Source organism: Muntiacus reevesi, chromosome 1 (assembly GCF_963930625.1).
Source record: "Muntiacus reevesi chromosome 1, mMunRee1.1, whole genome shotgun sequence".
NCBI classification, from domain to species: Eukaryota; Metazoa; Chordata; class Mammalia; order Artiodactyla; family Cervidae; genus Muntiacus; species Muntiacus reevesi.
Window position 1 is genome coordinate 160,920,241 of NC_089249.1, and position 24,661 is coordinate 160,944,901.

The following is a 24,661-nucleotide window of genomic DNA, read 5'->3' on the forward strand; positions in this document are numbered from 1 at the left end:
TTGCTGGGCAGTGGTTACTATTTCATGAAGAGCTGTTTGTGTTTAAACCTTGAATCAAGCTTCGTTTCCTACAATCAGCACTTCAGTCCCTTTTCCACACCAAGCTTCCAGAGGTGGGTGGAGGGGAGGAGCCAGGACATTCTAAAGGAATAAGGAGATAAACAAGCAAGGCCCTTCTGTGGAATTTGGTGAAAGGAACTCACTGGATTTCGAATAGATTCTTCGCAGTAGCCTGGTTGCAAGGAAATCAGGAACTCCATCCAGGCTCCCAGACAGGAGAGCGGAGCCCTGGAGACCTGAGGAGTAAGCTCCCAGGCTTTGATAAAATCATAGGCACAGCCCTTTCAACCTTCTTGAATGTTTCTACACGTCCAGCCTCTTCTGCCTTTATTCTGTCACACATACTATGGTTCAGCCAGTGGGAAGTACTCAATGCCCTGAATACACATCATATATATGTCGGGGGGTTTCCTTGAGTATGCTCTCCTGCTATCCTATTCCCTCTGCCTGGAATGTTCTTCCTCTCGCCTCCTGGTCCTTCACAACTCAGCTCAGATGTCAGTTTCACTGGGAGTAACTCCCAGACCCCCAGATTGGGCTAAGTGCCTCCTCTGTGCTTATTGTCCATCCGCCGCCACCCACATTACATGCTTGCCCCCCTCGGCACTTGCCGTACTGAACTACAACTGTTGGTAGAAGGTCTCTGCCATGGCACTGTGAATTCCCAAAGTCAGGGTCTGATTTAACCCTGTACCCCCAGTTCCTTGGACAGAGAATGGGCAGAAGACCCCAACGATTTTCTGAAGGAAATGTCACTGACAGTCTCACTGCACTTGGACTGGAAATAAGGCAATCTCAGGAGTCCACAAGTCAGAGAGCGCTGACTATTTTTCAGAAGACTTGTGAGTTCTAGCCCTGGATCTGTTGCTGTGTGACTGTAGTCAAGTCATCTCACCTCTCTGGTCTTCAATATCTCTATGGGTTCAACATGGGGCTGGAGTCACTGCCCTGCCTCCCCAAACCCTGCTCAGTGCAGTCTAGAGAAAACCACAGCGGAAGAACAGGACCCATTCCGTGACTGCTGGGCCAGAGGCCCTGCGTGCTGGGGCACCTGAGGGAGCTCTGGCTGCGGGCCAGTTCCCAGCCCCAACCTCCCCCGCCTCCACCCTTGGGCCAGCTGCCAGCACACTGATGCCCAGCTGCTCTGCGGTGCCAGGGCCCTGCGGCAAGTCTTCCCCTGGGGCTGCCTTCTGCAGGGACAGGGGTGTGGTGGGTGTGGGGTGGGGGTGGCTGGTGCCTGTACAGGACAGCCAGAAACCATGATGCCACTGCCTAGCGTGTATCATGTGTGATTCACTCAGCCCTGTGATCCTGGCCCAGGGCCTTATACAGAGCCACTGCTCATTGAATTTAGACAAACTCATCTATATCTACATGCATTTTCTTCTAGAAATCTACATTTTCTTAGTCTTCCCTAACAATGAAATTTAAAGCCTGAGATGCAAATACAAATGCTGAGTAACAAGTCGGAGTTGGGCCTTTATTTGGCAGGCAAAAAAAGGTCAAGGATTTAACATGAGAATTTACATAACATTATTTTCTTATGGAAACAACTGTATTTCAGAAATGAAACATAAACTTCAGTGCAATTACTGAACCTACCAGAAACTTCTGGACTAGGCACAATGACCGAAACATTACAGATTTCTTCAATTATTCTTCTCAATAGTCAAGTGAGTAGGTGCTGTTATTAATTTACATAGAAGCTCAGAAAGATGAAGAGACTTGCTCAAGGTCATACAACTAGTAAGTGGTGGATACTATCTGAACCTATCTTTCTCTGACAGAGTGCAGGAGCTCTTAACAGTACTCTGCCCTCGCTGGTGTGGATCCCGGTCAGTGCCATCACAGAGTCCGGGGACAGCACAGGCGGTCAGTGCAGCTGGAGATGGGGTAGAGAAGCTCTCTGGCAGTGTGTAACATTCAGTGAGGCATTAAGAGTTCCTCATAGCCTCCCATCCCCTTGCCTGCCTTTTATTGTGGGTTCCTATGGTCTTTCTGAATTCCAGAAAGTCCCACAATGCAAAGGAAAGATGGATGGCCATTGCCCCTTTAACACAGTGCCTTGCAGAAATGCATGTACAACAACAGCCAAACCTTGGGCCACATCCTTCCTCTCTAATAAACACCATCAACTTCTGGCGAAGTTCCTCAAGGATCAGGGCTGTGGATATGCAGCAACATAGGTGGACCTGGAGGGCATGATGCTAAGTCAAATAAGTCAGAGAGAGGAACACAAATCCTGTATGATATCATGTTTATGTGGAATCTAAAAAATACAACAAACTAGGGAATATAACGAAAAACAAGCAGACTCACAGGTATAGAGAACAAACTAGTGGTTACCAGACAGAAGGGTGTGGATGGGCAAAATGGGTGGGAGAGTGGGTACCAACTACAGGGTGTAAGACTGGTTCATGGATGTATTGTACAACACAAGGAACATAGTCAATATTTTGTAATAAGCATAAGTGGGAAGTAATCTCTCAAAGTTGCATAACAATTTTTAAAAATTAAAAAAAAAAAAAAGAACTGGGTTATGGAATAGTCCAGGGTCTGTGCACTCAGGCAATCCACAATGGAGAAGAAAAAGCCCAGACAAGCAGGAGCATGGGAAGCCAGAAGCCAACAGGAAAGGCTCCTCCCATGGCTATGCAGGGCAGTCAGATATCCCGGATGGAGCAGCTCAAAACCAACTCCCTCACTGAGAAAGCAACAGCAACTTCTAAATCACACAGCCCTAAGCATAGCAGGCCATGTCAAGTTATTACCAAATTAAAATGCCTTGGAAATGGCCTCCCAACTATCCCAGTGAGAGAAGAATAGGGGGAGTGTTGGGGACTCTGAGTCATGCAGTAGGCTGGGACCTCTGGGGCAGCAAGCAGTCAGAACCACCAAGATTAACTGTCTCCAACTCCCTCGGGGCCAGAATGGTTAGTTTCTCTAAGGCGCTCACACTCCAAATGCCAGGAGGCCCCCACAGATGTCTGATCAAATCATTCAACCCTTGTTCTTCTTGTGCTCTGCAGCTGGCCTTTCATTTGGGGAGATTTTAGCATTTGGACCAGTAAGAGCACCCATTGTCCTGCAAACGTGACTACCAAGCGCCTGGGGTGAAGAGTGTAAATCACTGCGCTCTTCAGAGGAGATCCAGATGGAGAGGTTGGCACCTAAAAGAAGGAACCAGACTTCCATGCCTCTGCTTCACTGAGAAGCACCAAGTTTAAGAAATCAGGTCAGATAACAAACGGGTTGTAAGTGGGAAGAACACAGGACCTGGAATTAGAAACTTTCACAAAGGACACTGCAAGCCGTGTAACCCTGGGCAAAGGAAGGACAATCTGATTCTCAGCTTCTTCATCTGCAAATGGGAACCACTCAATTCCCAGGGATCTTGGAGGATGTGGTGAGAAAGGACATCTGGAGGGGCTGACTGATCTCCAGAGCGCCAAACAAATACTTCATGAAAGGTGAGGTGGCAGAGGCAGGCAGCAAGATGGTGCAGGCTTCGAATACTGGGCCCAAGTGTGGATTCTGTCCTGGAGAGAGTCCTAAATGATTTCCAGTGGGAGAGTGCCCTTGATCACCATGTGCATTTTCACGATCAACATTCGGGAGGTGAGGAGGAGCATGGCAAAAGGCTGAAAGAAGCCACGCCTGAAATGGAAAAATAACCAGGAGAGAGTGTGATGTCTCAGTTGCCAAAGGAAGGAAGGGTCTCACAGAGGATGCAGGGACCAACTGCATCGAACACTGTGCGGGGCCTGGGAGGAGGTGGCCATAGGATTGATGGCTGGATCTGCCAATGCAGGGGTTACTCTTGACCTTGAGTAGAGCTGTTTCACTGAAGTGCGGGTGAAATGCTGATCTCATTGGGTTTAAGAGAAAACAGAATTCGAACTAGGGAATAATAGACTTCTATTTTTAGAAGTTTTGTTATAAAGGGAGACAAATAAATGGGGCAATAGCTGGAGGGAAAGTGCAGGGAAAGATTTTTTTTGAGGTTAGGAAAATCTTTAGTATGCATATAAGCTGGTTAGAATAAGAGGAAAACTCATGCATGGGGCAGTAGAGGTGGGACCGTTGGAGAAGTCTTGGAGAAGGTGAGAGGGGGAAAGTAGAAGGGCTGGCTCAGCTCTGTCCACCCTGCCCTGCCCTAGCCAGTGACCACCTGTTTCTCTTGAACATTCAATTAAGCACCACTTCCTTCGTGAAACCTTTTGTGATGGCTTCCCCTGCCAAGCAGAACCAGCCTCCCATGCCTGTGGCCCTCATTTTACCTAGCACTGACACTCACCTGACCTTGCTCACCGGTTCCCACATTCTCACTCTCTCTTTCCCACCTCCTGCCCTTCTGTCCTCTCATTCACTCAGTCACTCAGCAGACACTCAGAGGCAACAGAGTCACTCTGCTTGGGCTTATATCCTGGCTCCGCCACTTACTAGCTGGGCATGTTATTTAACTGCTCTGTCACTTAATTTCCACATCTTTAAAACTGGAATTACACTAACTCTTCATAAAAGTGTGGTGAGGATTACACTGAGAACAGAGTGTTTAGTGCAATGCCTGGCACATAGTTCACCCTCTCCCTTGGTACATGCTAACTGTAACAGTCTTGCTGCTGTTGTGTGCTAGATGCTGGCCTGGGACTAGAGATACAAGGATGTCTAGGATGGAAATGCGGCCTAGCACTTGTTTCCCTGAAGAATCACTATCCATTTAGACATCTCTCTCTCCCAGACCATGAAATCTGAGCATAGTGCACATCACAAAGTACCATGCGTGGCACCGAGAGTATGAGTGCCCAGCAAAGTGTTTGTTGGACTGAACTCAGTTGGTTACCTTGACTTGGAAGGTGAACTGACAGGAAGGGTGGGGGTGAGGTGGGGTGGGGATGGACAAAAGGAAGAGTGAACTTTGAGGGTTAGGATTCTATAGATCAGTGATTGGCATCTCATGACCAATGGCCTAATTTCTAGAATGTCTCAGAAAAGACTGAACTCAGAGCAGCCCCTTATTGTGCCCCCTTACTCCTTCCATGGGCTTCCCTGGGGGCTCACCTGGTAAAGTGTCTGCCTGCAGTGTGGGAGACCCGGGTTCGATCCCTGGGTTGGGGAGATCCCCTGGAGAAGGAAATGGCAACCTACTCCAGTACTCTCGCCTGGAAAATTCCATGGACTGAGGAGCCTGGCAGGCTACAGTCCATGGGGTCGTTGAGCTGGTTTACTAGAAGCAGTTCAAAGAACTGATTGTGAGAATGAAATGAAGACCACAAATGTAACACACCCAGCACACAGCCTGACAAACCATAATTAACAAGTATTAGCTTCTCATCAAGCAAACGTAGCAACTTAGTTAAGGTAGCCAGCCACGGTATGACTGCATTGAGAGGGCTGGCATGATGAACACACAGGAAAGAGTCCTCAGCACAGAGCTCATCCCGCCACTGCTTCTTCACGTCTTTCCTCCCAAGCCTTCTGGATGAAGAAGCACTTTTCCAACGAGTAGAGAGACGCCTCTGCAACAATGACATGATTTGGGAAACGGCAGAAGCAGCTTAGGTTAGCTATAGTAATCCTAGACTGTCACTAAACATTTTCATTTTCTTTTTCCTGAAATAACTTTTATGTAAGAAAGTTGAACACTGCCAAAGATCCTTTCAAGCTCCAAGATACAGAGCTTTCTCCCTCAGGATAATTTCCTTCTCCTCTGACTGCCTCTCCCTCTGTGACTACAGGTCTGCTGGCCCTTCTTGAATTATCATCAGTCTTTTCATTCACCCACATTTGGGGTGTGCCGATCCGTCCTGCCCTGGGCATCACTGGCCCTTTGCTCTTTGTGAACTCCACTGCAGACCTGGGCTTCTATACAGTGTTGCCCACTTAGAGCGATCTATGATCAACTTGGCGGCACTGTCTCATGTCTCTTTAAGAGAACAGGGACTGCTTGATCTGTGCCATCTGGAATTTAGGGTATTTCTCGGCTCTGGAGGCCCTGCCTCTCAGCTCCTGTTACTGGGCATTGCAATATCTTCTCAACAAATCAGCCATTCTGCTCTCTGATCAGTGATTCTGGAGCTGACATTGCTGCAGTTTCTCTTTGTTTCCAAGGCCCTGTACTTTACTTCATTTTGGCTGAGAGGATGCTTTCCAGGAAGCTCTTGCAAATGCTTTTAGCTTGAGCTATACAGGTAGTTCTCACCAAGACTCTCCACCAGGAATCTCCAATTTTGTTTCTACATGTGTGTGTTGTGTGTGTGTGTGTTTAGTCATTCAGTCAGGTCTGACTCTTTGCAACCCCATGGACTATAGCCCGCCAGGCTCCTCTGTCCTTGGGATTTTCAAGCAAGAATACTGGAGTGGGTTGCCATTTCCTGCTCCAGGGGATCTTCCCGACCCAGGGATCCAATCTGCATCTCGTGTGTCTCCTGAATTGGCATCGGATTCTTTACCACTGTGCCACCTGGGAAATCCCTTTTTTCTCCACTTCACTTAAAAATGCACAGTCTTTCTGGGTGGTAGTGAAAAGAACAGAAGAATTAGCATTTATTGAACATAAACCATGCACAAGACAGTTGACCTAATTACCTAATATAGCTTTACAGTAATCCTCTGAGGCAGAATAGCCCTTAGATCCAGGCATGTGGGGCTAAGAGAAACCAAGAGAAGCATGGTTAGAAGATGTGCTGTTCTATAAAATTTCAAATGACAAACTTTGGTAGGGATTACATTGAATCTGTAGGTTGTTTTGGATACTATGGACATTTTAACAGTATTAATTCTTCCAATCCATCAGTATGAAATATTGTTCCCTTTATTTAAATCTTATTCAGTTTCTTTCATCAGTGTCTTATAGTTTTCAGTGTAAAGTCTTTCGTCTCAACTAAATTTATTCTGAGGTATTTTATTCTTTTTGATGCAATTGTATATGGGATTGTTTTCTTAATTTCTCTTTCTGATAGTTCATCATTAGTGTCTAGAAACACAGTTGGTTTTAATATATTGATTTTGTATCCTGCAACTTTACTGAATTTTTTAAATACTTCTAACAGGTTTGTTTTTATTTTTGGTGGAATCTTTAGGAATGTTAAGTCATCTGTAAATATAGACAGTTTTACTTTCTCCTTTTCAATTTGGATGCCTTTTATTTCTTTTTCTTGCCTAACTGTTTTGGCTAGGACTTCTGGTACTGTGATGGAAAAAAAGTGGCAAGAGTGGACATCTTTGTCTCATTCCTGATCTCAGAGGAAAGACTCAGCTTTTTTACCATGGAGTATGATGTTATCTGTGGGCTTATCATACATGGCCTTTATTATGTTGAGTTACGTTCCTTCTATACTCACTTTGTTGAGAGCTTTTATTATGAATGGATGTTAAATTTTGTCAAATGCTTCTTTTGCATCTACTGAGATGATCATATGATGCTTCCCTTCATTTTATTAATGTGGTGTATCACATCAATTGATTTATGGATGTTGCATCATCCTTGTATCCCTGGAATAATCACAGTGTATGATTCTTCTAACATACTGCTGAATTCAGTTTGCTGCAATTTTGTTGAGGATTTTTACATCTATGTTCATCAAAGATACTGGCATGTAATTTTCTTTTCTTGTAGTGTCTTTGTCTGATTTTGGTATCAGGATAGTGCTAGCCTCATAAAATGAGTTTGAAAGTGTTCCCTCCTCTTCCATTTTTTAGAAAAGTTAGAGAAGGGTTGGCATTAGATCTTTAAATGTTTGGCAGAATTCACCAGTGAAGCCATCTGGTTCTGGACTCTTGTTTGCTGGGAGGCTTCTGAGTACTGATTCAGTCTCCTTGCTCCTAATTGGTCTGTTTGGAGTTTCTACATCATGATTCAGTCTTGGTAGTTACATATGGTGAATTTAACATGGCCACAAAACTAATTACAATGCACATTTCCCCTGCATACTCTGGTTAAGACTTACATTTATGGTCATTGTCAACAAAGTGCAGTCACAACTTTCAGAGTTGCTGGAAGCCAGTATTTGTGGGCAGCATGCAGGATAACATAGTGTGGTATCAAGAGTAACGATGTAACCAGCATGAAATAAAGGGAACTGGAGAACTGAAGAGACAAGAAGATCTATATTGTTTCTATAAAACAGGTTCCTGAAAGTCCTGGCACTGTAAATAATAACAGTACTGCTGCCTTTTTTAGTGACAGGAGATGTGAAATTAGTCAGGAATTACATACCTGACCAAAAAAAAAAAAAAAAGATGAGATGGTCTCTAAACCAGAAAGAGAGAGTATCTGGATACTCTAAAGAACCTTCAGGTGCAGTGATTCAATAGTAAACATATACCTAAGTATCTCTTCTTTCTTGAGTTGTTCTAAATTCTCATCAATAAATCATTACATCTCAAGTGGATGGACCCATCAACTTGTTTATACAGCAGAGACCGTACAAAAATATTTAGCTGGGGCTCCGCACATCCTAGGGCTTCCCTGATATCTCAGCTGGTAAAAAATCTGCCTGCAAAAAAAAAAAAAAAAAAAAAAATCTGCCTGCAATGCTGGAGACCCTGGTTCAATTCCTGGGTCAAGAAGATCCCTGGAGAAGGGATAGGCTACCCAGTCCAGTATTCTGGCCTGGAGAATTCCATGGACTATATAGTCCATGGGGTCACAAAAAAATCGGACACAACTGAGCGACTTTCACTTTCCGCACATCCTTGGAGCAGCCCTACTCTACAATAACTATTATTATCATTCTTGACAAGGGAAATTGATTTTAAAATCCATCATTTTTTCTCACCAAAGCCTTTGCTTTCTTTCGTAGAAAGAACAGTGGGCTTAAAGGTAAAAAGACTGGAGTTTAAGTAACTAACTCTTATACTTACTAGTTGTGTAACCTCAGGCATGAGATAATCAGTTCCCTTAACTCTTAACATAGCTAAAATAAATAAGACTGATGGGAAGATCAAATGGTTTCTTGCAACAATGCAGGTCAGAACATTCTTTAAAGGTTATACAAATGTCAGTAACTGTTTCTACTATGTTTGACTTCTACTTTTACTGTTTCTGCTGCTGCTGCTAAGTCACTTTAGTTGTGTCCAACTCTGTGCGACCCCATAGATGGCAGTCCACCAGGCTCTCCCGTCCCTGGGATTCTCCAGGCAAGAACACTGGAGTGGGTAGCCATGTCCTTCTCCAATGCATGAAAGTGAAAAGTGAAAGTGAAGTCGCTCAGTCGTCTCCAACTCTTAGCTACCCCATGGACCGCAGCCTATCAGGTTCCTCCGTCCATAGGATTTTCCAGGCAAGAGTACTGGAGTGGGGTGCCATTGCCTTACTGCTTCTAGATCACCTGAATTATCATCATAATTTCACTAACTTAATGAGGAGAAAAACTGTTTCTTTTATGTTTCTTACTTGAATTAGTCTCTCCAACTCATGTGGCTGTCTCCAAACTTCTGCTCTATAGGTAGGGAGATCAGGAGGCTCCTGAGAACAGAGAAGGAGGGCCACTGAAATGAGGCAAACATCTCAAACACAAGGTCTTGTCTTCAACTGGCCAGTCCATATTTGAGCTCAATGGGAAGGCTAAATCTCATAAGATCTGTAGCACAGTATTTACTGATCTCTTTAATTTTTCCTTTTCCAGAATGTCATACAGTTGAAACCATGCAGTATGTAGACTTCTCAGACTGGCTTCTTTCATTTAGCAATATACATTTAAGATTCCTCCATACCTGCTCATGGCTTGATAGTGCATTTCTTTTTAGTGTCAAATAATATTCCATTATCTGGATGTACTACAGTTTGTTTATCCACTTATCTAATGAAAGCCATCTCAGTTCCTCCCAGTTGTTGGCAATTAAGAATGTTTCAAAGGTAATTAAACAAAAAGGCCTTGATTACTGCACAAACTAGAGCAATATGCAACATTTGTGCCATACTGCAATATTTTTGTGCAGTTTTTGTACAGAGATAAGTTTTCACCTCAATTGGGTAAACACCTACAACCAGACGATGTTTAGCTTTTATAACACCTAGCCAAAATGGCTGAACCATTCTGCATTCCCGCCAGCAGTGAATGAGACTTCCTGTTGTTCCACATCCTTGCCAGCATTTGGTGTGTCAGTGTTTTGTCAGTGTTTTGGGTTTTAGCATTCTAATAGGTGTGTGGTGATATTTTATTCTTGTTTTAATTTGCATTTCCCTAATGACACATGCAGTTTCCCTGGTGGCTCAGTGGTAAAGAATCTGCCTGCCAATGCAGGAGAAATGGGTTCAATCCCTGGGTTGGAAAGATCCCCTGGAGGAGGGCATGGCAATCCATTCCAGTATCCTTGCCTGGGAAATCCTATGGACAGAGGAGACTGGTGGGCTACAGTCCATGGGGTCACAAAAGAGTCAAACACAACTTAGCTACTAAACAACAATGACACATGATACGAGCATCTTTTCATATGTTTACTTCCCTTCTGTATATCTTGTCAGATGAGGTATCTATTAAGGTCTCTGGCTCATTTCTAACTGGGTTTCTTGTCCTCTTATTGTTGAGTTTTAAGAGCTCTTTGTATATTTTTGAATTTAAGTCTTTCATTAAACATGTGTTTTGCAAGTATTTTTTCTAATTCGTGGCTTGCTTTTTTATTCTTTTATCAGTTTCTTTCACAGAACAAAAGTTTTTAATTTTGGTAAGCCAGGTTACTGATTTTTTTCTTTCATGAATTGTACTTTTGGTTTTGTATACAAAAACTCATTGTTAAATCCAAGGTCACATAGATCTTCTCTTGTTACCTTCTATCTGTTCTGTGATTTACATTAACGTCTATTAGATTCCATTTTGAGTTAACTTTTATGAAAAGTATAAGGTGAAAAATTCCGTTTCTACACATGGATGACCAATTGTGCTAGCACCACTGGTTGAAAAGAAAATCCTTTTTTTCCATTGACTTGCCTATGCTCCTCTGTCAAAGATCGATTGACTGTATTTGTGTATTTCTATTTCTGGACTCTATTCCATTGGTCTGTTTGTCTATTCTTTTGCCAATACCATGCTGTCCTAACTACTGTAACTTTATTGTAACTCTAATGTAGGATCAGTCTTTCAACTTTGTTCTTCTTTATCAGTTATTACGTGGACTACTCTCGGTTGCTTGCCTTTCCATATAAACTTTAACACATTATTGACTGGAGACGGTATTAACACTTCAGGCATTAGTTTATGCAAAAATCCTCTGGTCAATAGTATTTTTAAATAAGTTTGTTGCTATCCATAAAATAACTTACTGGGATTTTAAGTGAGATTATGTTGTACCTATAGATCAAGTTAGGAGGAACTGACATCTAAACATTGTTGGATCTTTCTATATATATTTCTTTGCGTGTGTGACAATATAAATGATATTGTGTTTTAATTTCAAATTCCAATTGTTCATTTCTGGTATACAGGAAAGCAACTGACTTTTGTATATTAACCTCGTATCCTGCTTCTTTGCAACTAACTGCTAATTAGTTCCAGGAATTTTTTGCCAATTCTCTGGAATTTTCTACATAGTCAATCACATCACTTGTGAACAAAGACAATTTTATTTCTTCCTTCCTAATATCTATGCCTTTTATTTCCCTTACTGTTAGCTAGACCTTTCAGCATAATGTTGAACAGGAATAGTAAAGAGGGACACTCTTGTCTTTTCCCCAAACTTGGGTTTCTCAGGGCTCCCCTGGTGACTCAGCGATAAAGAATTCACCTGCAATGCAGGAGACACATGTTCAGTCCCGGGGTCATGAAGATCCCCTGGAGAAGGAAACGGCAACCTACTCCAATATTCTCGCCTGGAAATTTCCATGGACAGAGCAGCCTCACAGGCTACAAGCCCATGGGATCGCAAAGAAGTCAAACACAATCTAGCGACTAAACCACCAACACCACATCTAGTTTCTCATTGTCAAGCATGATATTAGGTATAGATTCTTTTGTAGATGCTTTTTGTCTAGTTGAGCAAGTTTCTTTCTATTCCTATTTGGCTGAGAGTTTTTCCTAAAATCATGACTGGATGTTGAATTGTATCAAGTGCTTTTTCGCATCTTACAGATATGATCATATGACTTTTCTTCTGCAGCCTGATGTGATGCAACACAGTAACTGATACTCTAATGCTGAACTAACCTTGTATATCTGGAATACATCTCACTTCATTAAGATGTATGGTTCTTCTTATACACTGTTAGATTCAACATGCTAATATATGTTGATAATTTTTGCATTACATTCATGAAAGATAGTTTTCTTATAATGACTTTATCTGGTTTTGGTTTCAGAGTAATGCTGGCTTCACAAAACAAGTTAGGAAGTGCTCCTGCTTCTATTTTTCTGGAAGAGATTGTAGAGAATTGGTATCATCTTTTCTTAACTGTTGGACAGAAGTCACCAGTGATACCATCTGAGCCTGTTTTTTTCTGTGTTTTTGTTTTGGAAGGTTACTGATTATTGATTCAATTTCCTTGGTAGATACAGGCCTTTTCAGATGATCTATTTCTTTTGCATGAGTTTTGGTAGTTTGTGTCTTCCAAGGAATTGGTCTATTGCAGGCACAGAGTTGTTCACAATAGTCCTTTATGACCCTTTTAAAATCCATGGGATCAGTAGTGGTGATCCCTCTTTCATTTCTGATATTAGTTAATTTGTGTCTTCTCTCTTTTTTTCTTGGTTAACCTGGTTAGAGGTGTATTGATTTTATTAATATTGTCAAAGAATCAGCTTTTGATTTTATTGATTTTTCTCTACTGATTTCTATTCTTTGTTCCTATGATGGCCTCATAAGTCTTATTTCCCTTTCCATTTCTGCTCCTCTCCAACCCATCTACCTTCCTGCAGCCAAAATCATCTTCCTACAAGTCAAAACTAATTACGGAAAAAAAAAAGAAAAAAAGAAAAAAAACTAATTACGTTTTTCAACTCCTTAAAATACTTCAATGGCATCTTCTGTCTTCAAGAAGCCCAAACTTCTTACTGTCTCTTCCAAAGCCCTTGTATGATTTGGTCTGCCCATTCCTCCAGACTTATCATGTCTCATCTTTAGACATCAGGGAGTTTTGACAGCACAGAAAAGACAGATATTAAGTTTTTACACAAATATTTATTCCAGTTATACATAATGAAGAACTATTTAAGCAGGCCAACAGAATGTACAAGAAACTCTTCAATTGATTCAGATTTTAAAAGACCCTGAAGCAAAAACTAGAGAAAGGGTTGATAACCAAAAATTAATATAAAATGGATTTTTGAAAATAGTATTTAGAGACCTAGAGATCATAATGAAAGTTTTTTTTTAATTACAGAAAAGAAGGCACATCCCAATATACTTTTTCATTAAAAAGGTATATAAGGACAATACAGAAAACGTAAGCTCAAAAGAAACAACGTACTCACAATCCGACTGCCCTAGCACAACTAATACTATACTCTGCAGTAGTTATTAAGCCATATTCAGATATGGTTATAGTGATAGGCTTGAAGGTGATACCCTGGTTCTCAACCCTGACATGCTAGAATCATCTGGTGGAACTTTTAAACATAAAGGCATCTTTGAGTCTGACTCCTAATCAGACTAAAATTGAGTCTGATTCCTAATCAACTAAACCAGGATTCTGGGTGGCAAGGCCCTGGGTTGAGAAATACTGTATATAGACATGTCCTATGTACAAGCAGGGCCTCCCCTCAAAGGTAAGTTTATTTCTGGTATCACTCACCTGGGACAGTGAAGAGTTCCTCAGACAGGAAATGTACTCTTTTAGAGCAGTATTCGACTCACATGGGGAGCTTTAACAGTCCCAATGCCTAGGTCACACCTCAAGTCAATGACTTCAGAATCTAAGGGGTAGGAGGCAGGCATCAGTAATTTTTTAAGCTCCCCCAGTGATTCCAATATTCAGTCAAGGTTAAGAATCACCGTGTTGAGAGCTCTGGATGAGCTACAAAGTGGTAATTTGGCTTTTAAGATCTTGACCACATAGGTATCAAGACATTTAGCAAGAAGTGTGAACAGTGAGCTGTGAAACACCCTAGAAGTCACGAAGCCAAGAACCCAGTCAAGTCCTGCAATGCTGTGCTCTTCTGTGAACTAAGCACGGCCCTGGCTTCAGCTGTCTACAGGAGAGACAGAACTCTGAATTTTGCAAACCAGACTACTTTGAGTTTCTTTTACTCTCAAGGTTTATTTCCCTGTTGTCCTCATTTAATTTGTAGTGAAATATTTTTAGCTTTGCTTAGAGAAACCAAGAGAAAAGTTTTGTTGTTTCTGTTATTATCTCTCTTTTTTAAGGTACTAAAGAGAACCTGTGCTCTCTGGAGTCAATGTGATGGTGAAAGCAGGCTCTTAAGTGAGAGACCCTCCAGGAGATGGTAAAACTCAGGATTAAAGGCAGGGGAGTCCTCATTCATGCACTCCCATCCCCCCAAATCTTCCAATACTGGTACTTGGGGGAATCTGGGTTTTGTTATTAAAGATGGCACTATTTTCTTTCTCATAGCTTCTTCCTCTGTCTTTAATTGATTTAACAAACATTCATTGAATATTTACTATGCACCACAAACATTATACTAGCATTGGGAATGGATCTGTGGCAGGACATTCATAGTTCCTGCCCTGATAAAGTTTACAATATAGTGGTTCAAATTTAGGATCAAATTGACAGTGCAAATTTGGGGGAAAAAAAATAGAAAGCTCTGTCGAATAGTGAGACAAGTAGGATGTTTGGAGCCAGGCAGAGAACATTTTGAATGCTGGCTTTATCACCTGTACTTCTGTGAACACAAGGAAATTACTTCTATGATTACTTTCTCATTTAACACCACCTATTTCAGAGAGTGATCTACCAACTTATGTATTCAACCAATAAATATTTATTAAGCAATCAGTAAGCACTAGGCAATGTTTTAGGTGGTAGGAAATAGTAGTGAACAAATTAACTCCCCCCCCTCCCCCACACACACACCTTAAGTGGGAGGAGACAATCAACAAGTAAGTGGACTTCCAATAGTGATAAACACTGGAGTAAAATGACAAAGTAAAGGAAATAGGAATGCCAATGGGGGATGGGTTATAATTTTAAATGGCACAGTCAGGGGAGACTTCACTAAGAAAGGGACATTTGAGCTAAGGTCTGAAGAGGTGAGGGAGAGTGCAATCTCTGTAGGTATCTGCAAGAGTGTCCCAAACAAAGGAATGAGTAAATGCCAAGATTGACCTGGGAGTATTTTAGGAACAGCAAAGAGTCCAGTATGGGCTTCCTAGGTAGCACAGTAGTAAAGAATCCACCTGCCAACACAGGAGACCTAAGTTTGATCCCTGGGTTGGAGGAGGAGGATCCCTGGGGGAGGAAATGGCAACCCACTCCAGTATTCTTGCTGGTAAAATCCCATGGACAGAGGAGCCTGGTGGGCTACTGTTCATGGAGTTGCAATGAGTCAGACATGACAGCACAGGGTATAGCCAAGGAGCCCAGTAGGGAATAATAAACAAGAAGAGTAGTAAGAAATCAGTGGTTGAAACTGTAGGGTCTCGGTGGAGCATGGTAGAAACTCTGACTTTCAGACTTCCCTCATGGTCCAGTGGCTAAGACTCCACACTGCCAATGCAGGGGGCCCAGGTTCGAACCCTGGTCAGGGAACTGGATCCTACATGCCACAACTAAGCGAATTTGAATGCTACAACTAAAGAGTCCTCGTGCTGCAATGAAAATTGAAGATCCTGTGTGCTGCAGCTAAGACCCAGCACAGTCAAACAACTCTTGACTTTTATTCAAAGAGAAATGAAGAGCCATGAGAGAGTTCTGATCACTGAAGTAACCAGATCTATCTTGCACTGTAGCAGGATCACTGGGCTTCAGTATGCAAGTAGACCTTAGAGTGGCAACCGTGAAAGTAAGGAGAGCAGCTACAGTGCAACAGTGAGGTATGAGGAGGTGACGGCTGCCTGCACAGAGTTAACAGGGGTGGATGTAGTGAGAAGCGGTTGGATCTAGAGGTATCTAAGGTAAAGCCAATAGGGTTTGTTGATGACTAGTTTGGTGTCAAAGATATGATGTTTCGATCTTTGACCTGAACAAGTAGAAGGATGAGGTTGCCATTTACTTGGGTAGGCAAGATCTGGGAGGCAGAGGGTGTGAATCAGGAGGTTTTTTCTGGACATGTTAAATGTAACATGCCTAATATACATTCAAGTAAAGGAGGCAACTGGATAAATGAATGTGGGGTATGGGGAAAGAGAAGAGATTGAACTATAAACCTGGAAGTCATCAGCATATAGATGATATGTAAGACATGAGCTCTTCAGGCAGTGTGTCTACCAGATCTAATCCCTTAAATCTATTCATCACCTCCATGGTATAATCATAAGGGATTGGATTTCAGTCATACCTGAATGGCCTAGCGTTATTCCCTACTGTCTTCAATTTAATCCTGAATTTTGCAATAAGGAGCTCACAATTTGAGCCACAGTCAGTTCCAGGTCTTGTTTTTGCTGACTGAATAGAGCTTCTCCATCTTTGGCTGCAAAGAACATAATCAATCTGATCTTGGTGTTTACTGTCTGATGATGTCCATGCATAGAGTCATCTCTTGTGTTGGTGAATACCTCTTTAATGGCAGAAAGTGAAGAGGAACTAAAAAACCTCTTGATGAGTGTGAAAGAGGAGAGTTGAAAAAGCTGACTTAAAACTCAACATTCAAAAAACTAAGATCATGGCATCTGGTCCCATCACTTCATGACAAATAGAAGCAGAAAAAGTGGAAGCAGTGACAGATTTTATTTTCTTGGGCTCCAAAATCACTGCAGATGGTGACTGCAGCATAAAATTGAACAATGCTTTCTCCTTGGAAGAAAAGTGATGACAAATCTAGACAGTGTATTAAAAAGCAGAGACATCACTTTGCCAACAAAGGTCCATACAGTCAAAACTATGGTATTTCCAGTAGTCATGTATGGACATGAGAGTTGGACCATAAAGAAGGCTGAGCACAGAAGAACTGATGCTTTCAAACTTCTGGTTTGGAGGAGGTGGTTCTGGAGAAGACTCTTGAGAGTCCCTTGGACTGCAAGATCAAACCAGTCAATCCTAAAGAAAATCAACCCTAAATATTCATTGGAATGACTGTTGCTGAAGCTGAAGCTCCAATACATTGGCCACCTGATGCAGAGCTGACTCGTTGAAAAAGACCCTGATGCTAGGGAAGGCTGAAGGCAAAAAGAGAAGGGATGGCAGATGATAGGATGGTTAGATAGCATCACTGACTCCATGGATATGAATTTGAGCAAACTCCAGGAGATAGGGGAGGACAGAGGAGCCTGGAAGGCTGCAGCCCACGGGGTCACAAAGAGTCAGACACAACTTAGGACTGAATAACAAGACGACATGAGACTGGATGAGGTCACCTGAGTGGCTGTTTTGAGGAACAGGTAACACAGAAAGTACCTAGTATGGCCCTGGGCATATAGTAGGTGCTCAACAAACACTTTGTCCTTGCAGCCATAGGGAATTTGGCAGTATGTTCTGGAAATAGTAAGCTATGCCTCAACATGTGTTTTAGACTACCCCATGTTTATAGGTCTTTCTTGATTGGCTTGGTTTTCACAAGCCTTTGGAGGTTAAAAGTTGTTGGTTTTGGCTTCCATATCCTTGTATCTTTACACAGAATTCTGTATGAAATGAGGCTGAACATTAAAGCCTCCATGCTCTTGCCCACATGGCAACCATAAAACCCCACACTGTGGCAGCAGACAGGAGCTTTCCCAGAGCACACCCCCGCACCCAGCTGAAACAGATGACACTTCCATTTAATTAAATCAGCTTCCAGAAGGCTGACATCAGCTTAGGAAAAACACACCTGGACACCAGGCTCTGGCGCCTTTACGGCTCCAGATGGCTCTTGTCTCTGCTGGACTGATGGGCACATTCTTGGCTCCTGGTGTCATGTTCCTCATAAGTGAGACTGCGATTTCCTCAGGGTTCTGTCTGAGGGCTCTGCTTCCAGATACTGGCAGGGCTCACACCCTCTCTTTTGTTGAGTCTTTGCTAAAATCCACCTTTCAAGAAGGCTTGCCCTGACTATCCCATTTAAATGTGCAGTCTCTTCTCCAGCATTCCCTTGTCCTGCTCTATCTTCTTCCACAGCACTCATCACCTACCAAGATACTGAAAAGCTTGTTGATCACACTATCCCTTTACTGACCACCTGTTCATTGGTATACCCACAGAGCAGAGAAGACTGCTGACACACAGTAGCTACTTAAGAAGCTGTGAATGAATGAATGAATGAATGAATGAATGAGAAAGCTTCTCTCTTCTCTCCATGTCTGGGCACAGCCTGCAACCCTGAGCCCTTTCCTAGGACCCTCCACTTGGCACAGTAGATTCCTTTTGGGGAACCCAGAGTCTCTCCAGGGGCCAGACTTGAAAATTCTGGAGGTATCATCCAACTGGGCTGCAGCTGAGTGCATGAAGTAGCCGGAGTGCCCAACCTCCAGGGAACACACGATCTCGGACAATTCTTGGACAACTTTGAGGCCAACAAAACCCAACTTGCCATCCTCACATCCTGTTATTTACTCCCTCGATGCCACCCTCATCAGTTTTTTGTGCTCAGGTCACTGCTCTCTGCTTTTTCTCCTTGGTCCATTTACTCCCTCGATGCCACCCTCATCAGTTTTTTGTGCTCAGGTCACTACTCTCTGCTTTTTCTCCTTGGTCCAATCTCTCACTTCTCTCCCCCATCACCACACTGTAAGTCACCACTGTCTTCTATAAAGCCTCGTTTCTTTACAGCCTCATCTTCTGTAGTGAATGTTCCTTCCATCTTTTAATTTCATAGAAACTTGGGTCTCCCCTGAAAACACCATTTCCTCTACAGCCCTGTGATGGAGGCAGCTCTTTCTTCTATACCCTATGCATCTGAAGATCCCTCATATCCTCTTTGTACTCCATTTATGCTTCTGAGTCACCAGTATGTCATCTTTCTTTAAAAAAAAACAAAAAACAAAACAGGGACTTCCCTGGTGGTCCTGTGGCTAAAACGCCATGCTCCCAAGGCAAGAGGCCCAAGTTTGATCCCTGGTCAGGAACTAGATCCCACATATCTCAACAAAGACCCAGCACAGCCAAATAAATAAATAAATATAAACCAAAATGCAAACCTGTTCATTGCTCATATTATCCAGAAGTACTACTCCCTTCCGTCCCCTGCTGTTCTCATTTACTCCCTCCTGCTTCACTTAAACTTCAGTTCACAACACATCCTTTCCAACCAAACCTGTAAGGTTGTTCATGTGGCTTAGAATTTTCAGTTTCATCCTGATATGATACAGTCAGTACTCAAGAAATATTTGTTAAGTGAACAAGTGAAGAAATGAAGTCTGGGGTGTAAAGCAGGAGGCGAGGTTCAAGCCTCATTTTGGGGTTATATCCTTCCCAGGTTACCAGACACTGATACGGGTACAGGATAGGTTGAATCTCAACCTTGTGTGATTACTTTTATCCCCACTTTATAGCAGGAAACAGGCTAGCAGTTAAATAACTCATTCAAGATTACAGCTAGTAAGATGTGGAATGGGGCTTTAAAAATCCACATCTGATTCCACAGTCCACATTTTTAACCTCCAAAAAATACTTCCCTCCTGAAAAATACAGCTTGCTATTAAAGGAAAAGATCTTGTACAGCTCTATAAGTATTCTGAATAATTTTATAGTCCTGACAAGTGATTTTGTCATAAAGACACAAGCAGCAGGGAATTCTCAAAGGAAACAGAAACCACTTATTACACAAAGATATAATTAAAAGAATATAATGAAGACCAAAAAAAATCCAAGATACTTATTTCCAGGTTTTTGAAGTATCAGTTGATAATAGAGATATTTTAAGTGTATTTGTGTCAACATCTTACCCTTGAACAACAAGGTGATTAGGGGTGCTGACCCTCCACAGTCAAAAATCTGCACATTTAAATCTGCATATAACCACATATGTGGTTCCTCCATATCCATGATTCTGTGTGCTCCAATTCATCCAATCACAGATTGTGTACTGTTGAAAAAAATCCACATGTAAGTGGATGCACTGCAGTTCAAGGCTCAACTGCAATAGAATTTCAAGAATAAAAAACACCTAAGGTGGAGAGGCAATTCCCATGCAGATACTTCTGTGCTGCATTCTCAGTGAAGGGCCAGCATGTATGATTTGTGAGTCAGATCTGACCCACTATGTTTCTGTGAGACAGGAATGTCTTTTACATGTTCAATGGTTGGTTTAAAAATTAGAAGAATAATACTTAATGACATAAAAATTACATTAAATTAAAATTTCAGTGTCGATAAATAAAAAGTTTTGTTGGAATACAGCTACAGCCATACTCATCTGCATGTGCTATCTATGGCTTCCACATTGAATCAGCAGAGACAGAGTCGTGACAGAGACAACAAAACTCCTAAAACTCAGAGACACTGACCATCTGACTCTACAAAAAGACCTGGCCAATCTTGTTATAGGTCACTTCCTCTGACTTGGCTTCCAGCTCACTAATCCTGTCTTTACTTGTATCTAATCTGCTGCTAAATACCTCTACTGAGGTTTTAATTTTGGTCACTGTATTTTTCAGTTCTGTCTTTCTAATCTAATACTTTGCTTTTTATAGTTCCCTATTACATGTATGAATGCTTGCGCTCAGTTGCTCAGTCATGTCCAAATCTTTCCAACCCCATGGACTGTAGCCTGCCAGGCTCCTCCGTCCATGAAATTTTTCCAAGCAAGAATATTGGAGCAGGTTTGCCATTTCCTTCTCCAAGGGATCATCCCGACCTAGGGATCGAACCTGCTGTCTTGTGTCTCTGGCATTGGCAGATTCTTTACCGTTGCACCATTACATGGGAAGCCCCTATTACACGTACAGTTCAATCTTATCTTTATTTCCTTAAATACAGAGCATCTAATTACTTTATAAACTGTGTCTGATAGCTCCATTTTCGGAAGTCTTTGCGGGTCCCTTCTGGCGTCTGTTGCTGTTCACGGTTCTAAAGAAGTCTTTTTTGCTTGTGTGCTTAGTTATTTTTCCCTGTGAGCCGTTCATTTCCTTGAAAAGTTATCCATGAGAAATTCATGTCTTCCTCCAGAGAGGGATTGTATTTGCTTCTGCCAGAAACTTGGAGGCACGGCCGGTCTGGAGTACCTTAGACGGAGTTCACAGCTTGAAGTTCTGTGGACCAACTGAGTGATGAGAGCCCAGGCTGTGAATATCAACTGTTTCCTCTTTATTGAATTATTGCCCTAATCCACTTAGAGCTCTGGCAGCCTTTCCTGCAGTCCTGGCTTAGGGGTACAGTTTTAGTTCTAGTTTATCCTTACGTTGAATCCTTTGGGGTTCCAGTTCAATGCAGAAAGGATCAAAAGATGGAAAATGTAGAAGTTAGCAGACCTAGAGGTGAGAATGGGAAGGCCTAACACTTAATCAGAGTTTCAGAAGAGGAGGAGAGAGAGAGAGAGTGGGGCAGAGGCAATATTTAAAGATAGTGGCTGAAAAATTTCCAGAACACATGAATTTTTATAGTATAGAAGTTAAATGAATCCAATCAAGATAAATAAGAAATTCCTACATTTGCATATTTACTCATAGAACTCTTTTTTTTAATTCTTCATAAAAACCTGAGGAAATGGGTATCATTATTCATGTTTTTCTTAAGGGAAAATTGTGATTCACAGAGCTAAAATGAATTATCTAAGGTTATATAATCCTAAGCAGAAGGGGTGGAATTCAAATCCAGTTCTGATCCAAGCTCAGGTCCTTTCCTATACATCAGAAATATAACACAACACAGCAGAGAAAGACTTCGTAAGGGGAGATCTGGGTATTTCTAAGGAATTACCTCTGAAAACCAGAATCCTTAACTTGGAAACTTCTCCCTGGAACAGATAAAAACCTTTCCCATGTGTCTGTGTTTTGTTCTGAAGATAACATTGGATTAGAAAAGCCTTTTCAGTAAGAGGCAGGAAAGCTGGAGCTTGTACCTTAAACTCTGAGGTAAATCTAATGAGGCCAAGCCAATTCCCCGGGCTAAAGACCAAGTTGACTCAAATGGTTTATAGAACCGGCCTGTTACACAAAAGAAAGCTGTACCAGAGCCTGCCACGTACCACCCAACTGTCAGAACAGCAGGGCACGTGTTCTCCTGTTCCCCCTTCTCACACGGCTGAAGACAGCTTAAATACTATAGTTAACATGTCCTGGATACCACGTCTTTTGTTCATCAATGTGATTTGACTTGGTAAATTACTACATCTCTTTCGTTCTGGTGGCATTTCATTTGCTTATAGCTTATGCTTGATTTGTTTTTTGCCCAGAGCACTAAATTAAGGATTTTCTAAGGGTGAAGCCTGTGGATCCCTAGCATTATCAAGCCCCATTCCCTGGATATTAACATGCGGCTGACAACTCTACACTAGCTTGGTAGACAGAAGAGACCATTCTTCCCTTGTGACTGCCTCCATGATGTATAAAAGCTGGGAGAACTGCAGCACCTGAACTCATGGTGTGAGGCACCAGAGTCAAGAGGCCAGATGCCAGGAAAAGGGGCTACATGCCAGACCATTCACTGGGAAAGCCAAATAACCCTGGGCTGCTGTCTTGCATGTGGGTGCAGCCATCACCATCAGAAGCAGCTGTGGTCAAGGCCTCCAGCAGCAGAGGAAAGAAAGGAGACACAATTCTGATCTTTCGCATCTGTCTGGTACAGGACGGGGCAAGGGTGTATGAAGATGGCTTACCACAGAAGGGAGCCACAGGCAGTTCTGCAACACTTCACTGCACACTGGCCGTGTGAGGGGTCCTGGACTGGGCGTGAGCAGACGGATAAAGCCCAGCCTCCAGGCAGCCCAGTCTAATGAGGGAGGCACAGAGGCGCCTGTCATCATGCAGCCATGCAGGCAGCCATGCAGCCAGCCACGCAGCCAGCCACGCAGCCATGTGTTCAGTGCTGACTTAGCCCCTAACAAATATGCCGGCGCTGCTCCAGTGGTCAGGAGGCCAAGAGGGCCAGAACAGGGAAGGATTTTGAAAGAATGAGATACTTATTTGAAAATCCCTGTAAATTCACCATTTCGGTACAGTCCTTACAACCCTGTGAGGTACTTATACTGAGGTCCTCGTGTTACAGGTGAAACTGAGGCTCAGAGCGGTTAAGCGGTCTGCCCTAAATCACAAAGAAAGTAAACGGCAATCTGGGATTTGAACCAAGCATGGCCTGGCTCTGAGCCTGCACTCTTAATAAATGAATAGCTATTACACTTAATTATAGTATAATGAGATAATGGGTGTCAGAGGTAGAAAATTCACAGGAAGTGGAGGAAGAGATAATTAATTCTGTATAGGAAGGAGGTGGTTCTTAAGTTTTCCTAGTGGACAAACAGGGAAAGTGTGTTTCAGACATGGATAACAAACATATACCAGGATAGAGGGAAAAGGAGGATCTACCTGCTGGAGAGAGACAGGAGTTAAAGCCGGGAGGAAACCTGAGCATAGAAGGTTTGCACGCCTGGCTGCAAAGCATCTTTGAAAGCCTTTGCACTGTCTCCTGCCGTGGTTTAGTCACCCTCCACTCTAAGGCTGAAACCTTTCCTCCTTGTCCTTCAAACTCCAGTGGGGTGTGGTGGGGGGAGGTGCATGGCTCCTTCTGTAATGAGCTCCCTGTGCCAGCCAAATCTAAGGCCTTATATTTGCACCCACAGACTGTAACATGCTCTAAGCTTCAGCTGACAGACGGAAAACAGAGGCCCCAGGACTGATGAGAGCTGGCCCCTTGAGGCCGGCCTCCAGCTCTCACAGATCTCTATCACAAAGTCAAGGAACTGGCTCATTCTACTCACAGTTTAGAGTCCAACTTCAGGAGGAAGCCCAATCGATCATATTCTGAAAGAGAAAAGTAAAGCAGAAAATGTCACTGATGTCAAATCATTGCAGACAGTAGCAGACTGCATTCCCCAACCCAGTCCCAGACCACCGGGGCAGGCAAATGCTTCTAGACCCAAACACAAAAACTGCAATAAATTTAAGTCACCAAACTCTTGCTGAACGCCTGTCTTGTGAAGGACCAGGTTAAGTGCTAGGCATTTCCCAGGCCTTATGGGCCAACCATTTTTATGCTGACGTAAAATTGCCTTCCTGTTTAAATGTGGTACTTGAAACTGAAATTTAGTAAACCAAAAAAATGGGACCCTTGAAGAATTAAGAGGGTTATTAATTTTGCTTCCTCTAAGCTTTTAGATTTGTGCTGCATATACAATAGAATATTAAACAGCCATAAAAAGGAACAAAATAGTGGCCTATGCAGAGAGGTAGATGGACCTAGAGAAGGCCATACAGAGTGAACTAAGTCAGAAAGAGAAAAATGTCATATATTAACACATAGACGTGGAATCTAAAAAATGGTATGGATGGTCTTCTTTGCAAAGCAGAAATAGAGACACAGACATAAAGAACAAAAGTATGGATACCAAAGGGGGAGGTGGTGGGGTGGTGGGATGGACTGGGAGGTTGGGATTGACATACATATACTGCTATGTATAAATAGATAACTAATGAGAAC

The 24,661-nt window shown here is 42.6% G+C and overlaps 1 protein-coding gene across 2 annotated transcripts in view; it reads right to left on the reverse strand.

Moving 5' to 3' along the window:
• ST3GAL3 (ST3 beta-galactoside alpha-2,3-sialyltransferase 3) overlaps positions 1-24,661 on the reverse strand; it is a 214,091-nt gene that overhangs the window by 73,763 nt on the left and 115,667 nt on the right. For both annotated transcript variants that reach the window (XM_065914629.1, XM_065914625.1), the window contains one exon: positions 23,943-23,985. In XM_065914629.1, the coding sequence (XP_065770701.1) occupies positions 23,943-23,985 (43 nt within the window). The remainder of the gene's footprint in view (positions 1-23,942; positions 23,986-24,661) is intronic.